This window comes from Micropterus salmoides, unplaced genomic scaffold (genome assembly GCF_014851395.1).
Source record: "Micropterus salmoides isolate LMB-PRFRI ecotype aquatic unplaced genomic scaffold, ASM1485139v1 Ms_hic_scaffold_17, whole genome shotgun sequence".
NCBI classification, from domain to species: Eukaryota; Metazoa; Chordata; class Actinopteri; order Centrarchiformes; family Centrarchidae; genus Micropterus; species Micropterus salmoides.
In genome coordinates, this window is record NW_024040817.1 from 6,619,628 (window position 1) to 6,631,339 (window position 11,712).

The 11,712-nt window shown below is 48.2% G+C and overlaps 2 gene segments (V, D, J or C); both read right to left on the bottom strand.

Moving 5' to 3' along the window:
• Positions 1 to 7,700: 7,700 nt before the first annotated feature.
• LOC119908047 lies at positions 7,701 to 8,179 on the bottom strand (the record flags this gene model as incomplete). The annotated part of the segment is given in 2 exon segments: positions 7,701 to 8,032; positions 8,130 to 8,179. Coding segments are annotated over 2 exon segments (381 nt in total), but the record flags the coding sequence as incomplete, so codon positions are not given.
• A 2,660-nt stretch (positions 8,180 to 10,839) lies between these two features.
• Positions 10,840 to 11,446, bottom strand: LOC119908054. The segment is given in 2 exon segments: positions 10,840 to 11,175; positions 11,392 to 11,446. Coding segments are annotated over 2 exon segments (360 nt in total).
• Positions 11,447 to 11,712: the final 266 nt, after the last annotated feature.

An 11,712-nucleotide genomic window follows, 5' to 3' on the forward strand; every position in this document is an offset into this window, starting at 1 on the left:
CAAGCAGTGTGTCTTACCTGAAGAAGAAGTCTACCAGCATGTCCGGCAACCAGATGTACAGAAGGTGTGTTTTTTCTTGCCCTCGGTACATCACGGATGGAGATTCTCATGAGATGTGTGTCTCATGTTTGGGGATGGAGCACGCACGGGCAGCTCTCGAGGGGGCTGCCTGCGCCCGTTGCGAAGCCCTTTCCGTGCGGGTACTGAGGTACAGCATGGCTCTCTTTTCCGAGGATGGCCGGATGTGTTCTCCCCGTGGTGTGGGCCCTGCGGCCGCTGAGGCAGCCCGGCGGCTTCACTCATGGGGTTCACAGCGTGATCTGTCGGAGGATTTCGGGACGGCTGAGGCTTTTTCCTGACCTTCATCCGCTGGCTCCGACGCTTCCTTTCCTCGTTCGGGAGCCCGTTCCCGGCTTCTCCCGCTCGCGGTTTGGATCCGGAGACGCTGCAGCAACCGACTCCGAGGAGGTGGACGTGCTCAGCGCAGTGGACGATGACTTCCGGGTGTCGGGGCGGTGTCATCTAGCGACGCCCGACTATGACGTGCTGCTGGAGGTGGTGACTAGAGCTGTGGCTAAGCTCAACATCAACTAGCCACAGGAGGAGCAGACACCACAGGCTAGTGGTAGCTTGATGAAAGGTTTCCTAAGCACCACACGCCACCTCCACGCCGGTCTCTGCCATTCTTTCCTGATTTACATGATGAACTGAGTAAATCATGGGGCAGACCCTTCTCTACATGGCTTTCCACACCCCGATCACTGAACTACAGTAATGTGATGGGGGTTAGGGACCGTGGTTATGGGAGGATGCCTCGGGTGGAGGATGAGCTTGCGAGCTATCTCTCCCCTCGACTTGCGTCCTCCCTGGAGAAGCCGGCGTTACCATCCAAACCATGTCGCACCACATCCACGCTTGTGGGGAAGGCGTACATGGCAGCGGGCCAGGCAAGTGCGAGCTTGCACACCACGGTGCTTCAAGTCTACCAAGCCAACCTGCTACAGGAGATGGTTCAGAGGGGGGGTCCCTCCGAGGAAGATCTGGCGGAGCTTCGCAGAACCACGAAGCGTTAGACGCAGTGCGAAGCGTTCCACCAGTACCTCCCTCGCTGGTCTGGACCCAAGGCAGCTGAGGCTGCCAGGCGTAGGTCCCTTCCCTCTACGAGCTCCTACGGAGAGGAGAGGAAGCAGAGTGTCGCTTCTCGGGGGTCCCCCCGAGGAGCTGGGGCAGCGAGACGGCGCTCTCACCCTCAGCCGTCTGAGAGACGCGATCTGAGAACCGTCATCCAGTCCCGACGGAGCTCAGGGAAGACCGGGGTAGGGGAGTCTTTCTCCCCTCCCACACCCCCCGGAGGCCGACCAAGGTCCCCTCCGCCGTGGCAACAGGTGATGTTATCCCGCCGTTTACACGTTCAGGACGCACCTGCCACCATTGAGTCCGCGCCGTACTGCCTGCCCCGAGGGTCTGCAGGCGGACGGCATCCCGACTCACTCACCGTGGATCTTCGGCGACTCTCCCCTGCCATTCTGGGGCTTCAGGGGTCCACCAGAAGATCACACGAGACACCGACCACCAGCCCCGAGGGGCTGGTTCCGTTGGCAGACTTTGCAGAGGCTTGGCGGAGCCTGACGAACATTTCTCCGTGGGTCCTGCGCACTGCCATAGATGGGTATCGACTACAGTTCAAAACCCGCCCTCCAAATTCAACAGAAGAGAAGGGGTTGTTTGGACTGTGGTCCGCCCGGAGCAAGGTCTGGTGTTGGGACAGGAAGTTCGTACTCTGCTGAGGAAAGGGGCCGTGGAACGTGTCTCCCCCCAGACAGAGACGCCGGTTCTACAGCCGGTACTTCATAGTCTCCAAGAAGGACGGAGGGCTGCGTGCCCTATTTTGGATCTGCGGGTTCTAACCGGTCTCTGAGGAGATTCAGGTTCAAGATGCTCATCATCCCCGCAATCGTGACGCACATCCAATCTGAGGATTAGTTCGTCACGATAGATCTAAAGGACGCCTATTTCCAGGTCTCCATCCGTCCTTCTCACAGGAAGTTCCTGAGGTTTGCCTTCGGGGGTGTGGCTTACCAGTATCGGGTTCTTCCATTCGGCCTGGCACTTTCCCCTTGCACATTCACCAAGTGTATGGATGCAGCACTGGCCCCGCTGAGGCTCCGGGGCATCCGGATTTCAACTTCATCGACGACTGGCTCATCCTAGCCCAGTCTCGAGAGTTGGCGGTTCGGCATCAAGATGTCGTTCTGGCTCGTCTGCGGCGTTTAGGGCTGAGGCTCAACGCAAAGAAGAGCGTGCTGGCGCCCACCCAACGGACTACGTTCCTAGGGGTTGTATGGGATTCGACAACGATGCGGGCTCAATTGTCTCCGGCACGTGTCGACACCATATTGGCTGCCTTGAGAGGGGTGAAGTTAGGCCACGCCATCACTATGAAACACTTTCAACGAGTGTTGGGTCTCCTGGCAGCTGCGTCCAGCGTAATACCATCTGGACTACTGCACATGAGACCCCTGCAGTGGTGGCTAAGGAACAAGGGTTTTTCCCCGAGGGGAAATCCTCTCCATCTGATTTGGGTTACGCGCAAGTGTCTTCGTTCCCTATCAGTTTGGAAGGAAACTTGGTTCCTGTCCGAGGGGCCCGTGCTGGGAGGGTCTTGTCGCCGGCTGGTTATTCCGACAGACGCCTCCCTCACGGGCTGGGGCGCGGTCATGGACGGCCGCTTTGCAAGGGGATCCTGGCAGGTGCATCTATCCGAGTGGCATATCAACTGTCTCGAGATGTTGGCGGTGTTCCAGGCTCTAAGGAGTTTCCTGCCCGATCTCCAAGGCCACCACGTCCTGGTTCGTTCCGACAACACAACGGTGGTGGCCTATCTGAATCACCAGGGCGGTCTGCGCTCGCGCCCTCTGGACAGACTGGCGCATCAGATCCTCCTGTGGTCCCAGCAGAGGTTACTGTCGCTCAGGGCGATGTATCTCCCGGGGACACAGAATCAGGGAGCAGACCTGCTGTTGAGGCAGGGGCTGAGGCCTGGGGAATGGAGACTTCACCCCGAAGTGGTGGAGCTCTTGTGCGAAGAGTTCGGCCCCATAGACGTGGATCTGTTTGCGTCTCAAGAGACTACGCACTGCCCGCTATGGTTTTCTCTCGTTCCTCCAGCCCCGTTGGGTCTGGACGCCATGGTACATTCGTGGCCGAGGCTACGTCTGTACGCTTTTCCCCCAGTTGCTCTGCTCCCGGGGGTTCTGGAGCGGGTCCGCCAGGACAATGTCGGCCTACTGCTTGTAGCCCCGTTCTGGCCAACCCGGATGTGGTTCTCGGACATCATGTCGCTCCTGGACGGCCCGCCGTGGCGGGTCCCTCTGAGGAGAGACCTGCTGTCCCAGGCGCAGGGCCGGGTTCTTCACCCTTCACCCTAGAGGCGGGTCTGACAGCCGGAGCAGTCGAGACCCTCCTGAGCTCCAGGGCCCCGTCCACACGGAGGATGTACGGCCTGAAGTGGAGTGTTTTCTCCACTTGGTGTAGGGAGCGGTCGGTGGACCCTGTTACCTGCCCGGTGGTTCAGGTACTTGAGTTCCTCCAGGACCGGTTCTCTGCTGGTCTTTCCCCTTCCACCCTCAAGGTGTACGTGGCAGCTATTTCGTCTTTCCACACCCCTCTGAGGGAGGGGTCCTTGGGGAAACTTCCCTTGGTTGTACGTTTCCTCCGTGGTGCCCGGAGGATGAGACCTGCGACTCGGTCCAAGGTTCCCCCTTGGGATGTGGCGGTGGTTCTTGGGGCGTTGGCTGAGGCCCCCTTCGAACCCCTAGAGTTAGCTGAGGCTAAGCACTTGACCCTCAAGATGGCCTTTCTCCTTGCTATCACCTCTCTGAGGAGGGTGGGGGATCTCCAAGCGCTTTCTGTTCCCCGCAAAGCCTGGAGTTTGCCCCGGGGAATATTAGGGCTATCCTGCACCCTCGTCCAGGATACATCCCTAAAGTGCCTTCTTGTGCGGCAGGGTCCACGGTGCTGCAGGCATTTCATCCTCCACCTCATGTGACAGCGGAGGACGGGAGGCTTCATCTGCTCTGCCCGGTCAGAGCACTGAGTATTTACACTCTGAGGTCCTCCCGTTGGAGGAAGGCTGACCAGCTGCTAGTGTGTTTTGGGTCCCCCAGGGCTGGGCTCCCTGCATCCAAACATACGATTAGCAACTGGATTGTTCAGACTATTTCCCTGGCCTATCAGGTGCGCGGTTTGCCTTCACCTGTGGCTGTGAGGGCTCATTCTACCAGAGGCAAGGCGGCCTCTCGAGCCCTCCTTTCCGGGTACTCTTGCAGGATGTTGTTTAGCGGCTGGCTGGGCCACTCCGCATGCATTCATTCGGTTTTACAGTCTTGACCTTCCTTCGGCACCGGGCACTCGTGCGCTCTCCTCTTAGTCGTGCCACTTTATTGCACACAGGGGCAGGCGGGGTTTTCGGCACGGTTTAGTGGGTATCTCGTTCCCATAGTGTCGTAACCGACGCAGTTCGAGTTCCCTCGAAGGGGAACGTCTCGTATGTAACCCTGGTTCCCCGAGAAGGGGAACGAGAGACTGCCGCACCTCTCTCCCCGCCTGAAGCGCCTGCTTCATAGTTTAAGCTAATGATGAGTGTGTACAGGTGTGCTTTATACTCCTCCGGTTATTCCGTCACACCTTACCGTTCTAGCAACAAGCCAATAGGATTGGAGTGATTTCATTCACGTTCAGACCTGCTTCGCCTAGAGGCGTTCCCATAGTGTCGTAACCGACGCAGTCTCTCGTTCCCCTTCTCGGGGAACCAGGGTTACATACGTAACCCGAGACGTTCATCAGTGATGCCTGTCTGTTGCCATGGTAACTGAGCTCAGAGAGGGAAGTGAAACCAGTTTCAAGTCCAGTTTCATCCAATCAGAGGAAGACCAACAGAACCAGCAGCCTCCTGTGCTGCGACCAGCAGGACGTTTTCCATCTTCACATTGTTTTAATCAGTCAAAATGTGTCTCAATATCTGCAGAAATATATATGATTTATATATATTTATTTATCTGCACCACAATCAGTGTCTTTGCCAGCTTTACCACTGCCACTAAAAAAATTTAGTTTGTCAGGTTAAAATGTTTTGTCCTGTAGACTCTGAAGCTCTTCAACAGGTGAACTCCAAAAGCACAAACATTTGTCTTTTTAAAGCTGATAAAACTGAGGCAGCGTTCTAACAGAGGGAACCTTTCAGGTTGTTGACACTGACTTTACTTTACTGCCCCTCAGTGGTTGAGTTAGAGACTTCAGCCAGACTTCCTAACAACAGTTATTACCAGCAGTACTCAGAGCCGGTCCTGACCTCCCTTGGGCCCTATGCGAAATCCTGCCATGGGGCCCTTCTACCTGAATCATGAGCAATGTAAACAGTTTGCCATTGCTGCACAGTCACTAATGACACTGCAGTGCTCTCACTACAACCCTCCCTCCTTTAAAACAGTCTGTCTCTGTAATAAGCCTGAATGGAAACCAGTGCTGGTTTGAATGAACCTCTGCGCACAAACTCAGTCCTCATAACGTCCGGCCAATCTGCTGGGTCATTTGGTGGATGGCTGTACATCTGTGGCTGCTTGTACTGCCTGAGGCTGACTGTATATTTCACCTGGGTCTGTGTGTAAAGACATCTGGACTGGGTCTGTGCTAGTACCGGCTGACAATCCAGCATCTGTTCTACTGACAAACTTCAGCATCGACCCTGTAAATTATAGATAACGATAAATGTCATCAGTTACATCAGGCCCATTCAAACTGGCTCCCCACATTTCCTTTATTATTGTCTTGTTTTAAAATGATGTGCACCTCTGAGGAGTGCCAGCACATCCAGGTATTGTTTGGACTGGTCCTCATAGGTCTCAGCGGGAAGGCGCAAGTTTTCTTACGTGCATATAAACGCATGTTAACGCGTGGCGCGGTTTTCTTTTCCAAGCTGCAGTTTATAAACACCGTTGCATGTTGGCGTTTATCAAACGTTATGAATATTTGCCGGGCGCTGCCCTGCTGGGTCAGCAAGACAGACGGTCTAGAGAGATGCACTGCAGCCAACACATTAACTTACTGTGATCTGCTGACATCAGACTTTGAGAGGAGAGAACACCAGTTTACCGGACTGCTGTTCCCACAATTCACTCTCCTTGATGTTTTCCTCTTCTTGTGCCCAGAAGGACATCGATTCCCTTTTCATCCTTCCATCAACACATTGATACTCGCTTTCACCTTTAACACGAGAGTAAGGCGGGGCCCTGCTTAATATGCGGGGCCCTACGTGACGTGCGTAGTGAGCGTTTAGGACGGGCCGGCTCTGGTAATACTAGAATTTGCACTATAGTTGTGAGCTAATACAAATCTCTAACTTTAAAATATTCCTGAAATTGTTTCTGATTTGCCTTTTTCTATTGGACCACCTCCTTTTAATTTAACTTACTGAATATGAAGCGCTGCCTGCATTGCCCCCCTGTATACCTAACGTTTCTATGTTTAATGATACAATTTTATCTGGTGATATATTTATTATTTTTGTTATCTTGTTTTGAATTAAGTTTAAACATTGTTTTCTTTACTTATTTTAACCTAAGTTCAGTTTTGAAGTACTTGTACTTTCCCTCTCAGAGAGAAATATTCTGCTATTTTATAGTTGTATACTTCATTGCTACTTCGCTGAACATTTAAGATAAAAACATATAATGAGCTCATAATAAACAATGATTTGGCCTGTTTGTGGTTTGTGATCTGGTTGTTGGGCCCCGTGTTTCAGACGTCTGTGAGTTGTAAGCAGTTCCACAAAAGACATTTCGCCTCATAACTTCACACATGGTTTAATTTCAAAATCTGTTTGAGCCCTGAGGAGAACAGAAAAATCAAAGCTTTGTGTTCCACAACTTTGATTCTTCTTCTCACATCTTCCATTAATCATCTCACGACCCCTCAGATTTATCTTGGGAGGCAAATATGGTTCTTTTAACTTTAGATTTATCTGACAGTCACAGTTCATTTTCATTAGATTTTGTATGATTAACTGCACAAATTAAAATACCTTACACAGCATATTAACTTGTTAAACTTTGCTCCACTTCCACCAGTTGTGACACTAAAATGCTGCAGTAACAATATTTCAACACTCTGGAAGGAGCCATTCTGCCCAAATTAGTACTTTTGGATTAACTAGATTTTGCTGATGATGCTGGAGTAAACATTTAAAAACAGGACTTTTACCTGTACCAGAGGATTTTCAAGAGTATATTAGTATTATTATTATTAAATATTATAATCGTGGTGATGTTTTGACAGTTCTTCTTCACCTTGAACAATATTGACTGAGAGTATTTTGATTCTTGGAGGATAAAAACCCACATATACAGACGGGTGGTGCTGGACTCCACAATTTAAAGGGCTGTTTGAGGTTAGGACTTGATGATTAGTTGTCATAGTTAAGATTAGGGTAAAGGGCTAGGGAATGCATTATGTGAATGACTTGCCCCCAAGACCATAGTGCCATAACGGGGTGTGTGTGTGTGTGTGTTTGTGTGTGTGTGTGTGTGTGTGTCCTCAGTGAACTGTATCAGTCTCTGCAGTAGCTTCCAGCTGCAGCAGTCAGTTCAGTTTCTGTTCAGTCTGACTGAGGGAGGTTTTTGTACGACACTTTTTCACTGTGTGAACAGATACTGACTGTTGATATAATGATAACTCTGACAGTAGTAAACTTCTGCATCTTCAGCCTGAACTCCACTGATGGTCAGAGTGAAGTCAACTCCATTCCCTGCTCCACTTCCACTGAATCTGGAGGAGATTCCAGAAAATCTGTCTGATGTTCTGTAGATCAGAAGTTTTGGAGCTTCTCCAGTTTTCTGATGATACCAGGCCAGGAAATATTGTGAACCAGTGTACTGAGTTATTGTTGGACTGGCCTTACAGTCAATAGAGACAGTCTGACCCAGCTGCACTGATTTGGCTGCTGGCTGAGTCAAGACAACATTTTGTCCAACAGACCCTGAGGAGAGAGAAGAAACACTGGACATGAGATGGTGAGGTGAAACTCAGCTACACTCCAAATGATTTTCACATCACAGAAAAATGATTTTCCTCACCCTGAGTGAAGCAGAGGAGAGTCCAGATGAGGACGGAGACCAAAGGCATGTTTTTGATGAGGAGGATTTCTGTGGCTTCTGTTGTCATGAAGGACAGCTGTCAGTCATCCAGTGTTCAACTCTCAGGACTATAAAGTCTCCCAGAGCACTGGAGCATGGTGCTGCTGATGCAAAGTGGCTCTCTATGGAAATGCTCTGACTGACTCCAACAGGGACTTGGATTACTCTGATGATGCTGCTTCTCAATGGATCAATACGTTTACCAGAGGATTGATTAGGAATGTGTCAGTGATCATTTTTATGGACATTTGCTTTGATGACTGCAGAAAGATTTTCTTTTACAACATCTTCTGTCTGCTTTCATTTCATTCTAGAGGGATCAATTTGACTTTCACACCAATGGAACAATATATACGTAAAAATGGGATTCATTCTCAACAACTGTGTCACTGTTTGATACATATAACATGAAATAGTTCATTCTTTTAAAAACAGCAAGTGTTTTTGTTGAGTGTGTTGTGTTCAAAGTCAGAGAGCCGTGTCTCTCTACAGTGAGAGGTTTTTGTACGACGACTCAATCAGTTTGTATCACTGTGGTTGACTTTTGGTGGAGGAACCAGACTGGATGTTGGAAGTAAGTTTCTGCACAAATATTAAATATCGTATCATCAGCGAAGGTTTTAATTTCTGTGTCTGAACATTTGTAGTAGATATAAATTTCCTCTGGACTGATCTAAATCACTTTAAAGACTCAATCTTATTGTTCGTTTCTCCTGTTTAACCATGAAGCTGAACTCAAAGCAGCTTTACTGAACTTCTCTTTAAACGTTCCATTTAATTTGTGAAATGTGAACAGCTTGAACTGCAGCAAAGATTAAAGAACAACACGCGTACTTTAAAAATGATTCAGCCTTTAATTCTGCATTTTAAACTGTTTAGAAGTTGAGTTAAAATTATTTTGAATAGTGTGAATGAAGATAAAAATGTTTCCAAATCTCTGATCTTCTAAAATGGCTCAAATTGTCTTTTAACCTCAGTTTGAAATAATGCTGACAGTTCTCTGATGCTGTTTTTAAATCTGTCTGAGGAACAGGTTACCTGTGGTCATCAGGTATTTTGGCTGATAATGTCCTTTAACAGTGGATCTCAGTAACTTTTGCCCTTTTGAGAGTTTTGACAGTAAATATGTTTTTTGTATTTCCAAATTTAAAACCTGATTGTTTTATTTCCAGTGCAGTTTGATATCTTTCATCTCATATGAGGACTCTTTCTGTGCTGATATGCATGAGAGGTTTCTTAAAGGAAGTGAAACAATGTGTGAGTGACTGGTGGAGCAGAAACCAGCTGTGTGGTCCCCGTCCTCTAAGCCGATTGGTTCTTCTCCTAGGTGATGCCCGTCCCACCCTGACGGTGCTGCCCCCCTCCAGCGAGGAGCTGCAGCAGGGGATGGCCACGCTCATGTGCCTGGCCAACAAGGGCTTCCCCTCAGACTGGAGTCTGGCCTGGAAGGTGGACGGCAGCAGCAGCAGCAGCAGCAGCTGGGAGGAGAGCAGGAGCCCCGGGGTGCTGCAGAAGGACGGCCACTACAGCTGGAGCAGCACCCTGAGGCTCTCTGCAGACCAGTGGAGGAAGGTGGGCTCTGTGACCTGTGAGGCCACCCAGGGCTCCCAGACTCCGCTCTCAGAGACACTGAGGAGAGACCAGTGTTCCCAGTCCTGACCTGACTCACTGGGACTCTGCTACTGGTTTTCCTCTGCTCCTGCTCTCACTCTGCACTCTGGAACTGTCTCTCTCTTTTATTTGACATCTTTCAACAGCAAGATTTACTAGCTTGTTGCACTGTTTCAATATTATTTCAGTGTTTCCAGATAATAAAGACCTTTTCATCCAATCAGCTGTTTTCATGTTTATTATCATCAAAGTGTCTTAATAAATGTTCTCTTGATGGTGTCAGTGACTGTTTTACATCCAGAGAACAACAGTTTAACGTCATGATATATTTCTAAAGTTACAGTATATTGAGAGATTTTAAAGTCAGACATAACTCCTCATTATATTTTGATTAGTACAAACCAGTGATGTTCGTAGAATTCCATATTTTTTCACAATCAATTTGAATTCATTCATGACTGTAAAACCTTTCCTGCTGTCGTTACAGATTTTTCTGTAATAATAAACCTTTTTGGAACAAAATCCCTGGTAAAACTGTCTTAATGGTAATAATTTTATTCTTGTAATTGTTTGTGTTTCCAAAGAATCTTTTCACTTGAATAAAACTAAAGATGATGAAAGGAAATAATTCAAATGTTGCTGATTTATTTACTCCATGAACCTTTTGGTTCCATTATGAAATAAATGTGTTTGCTGGAATAAAAAACACAAACTAAGTTATTTATACATGTTGTTATAGATATGATTGGTCATTTTGACTAGATGAATGAAATTAGATTTTATTGAGATGATATTTCGTTAAGTATGTTGAAGTTCCTATGAAAAATTGTAAGATATAAAATCATAAAAATTTACAATTTTAGTGTTATGATGCTCTGAATTTCAGAAGAATAGTTCAATTAGATTATAAATGTTTGGCTTAAATACAGAATATTTAGTGTTGAAATGTTTAAAGTGTTGTTATTATTGTCTAAATGTTTTTTATAAACCTCTGTTTTAGTTTCAGTGCAGCTGTTGAGTCAGATCAGTTCCTCTCCAGCTGAGGGAGGTTTTTGTACGACGTTGTATCACTGTGTGAACGGGATGCTGCCACCCTGCTGACAGTAGTAAACTCCTGAATCTTCAGCCTGAACTCCACTGATGGTCAGAGTGAAGTCAGTCCCAGATCCACTTCCACTAAAACGATCTGGAACTCCAGACTGACGGGTTGTAGCATACCTAATCAGGAGTTTAGGAGCTTCTCCAGGTTTCTGAAGGTACCAGTGGAGGTAGCTACCAACACTTGTACTGGTTTTACATTTGAGAGAGACAGCCTGTCCTGGAACAACAGACTGAGATCCAGGAGACTGAGTCAGGATGATTTGTCCTGATGAACCTGGAAAAGATGAAAAAGAGGAGAAGGGTTATTGAGACAAATCCAGCTTGGAGAAAGATGATCAGCATCCAAACAGAAGAGTCTCATTTCTTTAAGATGGAGAACAGATGGAAGAAGGTAAATGCTGCTTGTTTCAGTGTTTCTCCATCACAGCAGAACATCATTGTGGTGAAGCTGGTTGCATCCTGAAGCAAAGTTTTCAGAAGAGAGTCTCACCCTGAACAAGGAGCCCCAGGGTGGCCAGCAGTAGAATCAGTGACATCATCATTGTGCTGCCGGCGTGTCAGTGGCTCTGAAAGGCCTGGACAGCCACTGATCAACACTGGCCTCTTAACGGCTGGGAGCAGAGAGGCAGGACAGATATGCAAACACACAGAGTCAGTGAACTGTAGCTGTCCTCAACATATCATGCTGTTTCCTCCTCACTGCTGGGACAGCTGCCTATTTAAAACATCCTCATGCAGATTAACACAAACTAACAATAGAAGTTATAACTAACTAACTTTTCTATCAGCTGACCTGTTCTAACTGGTTCTC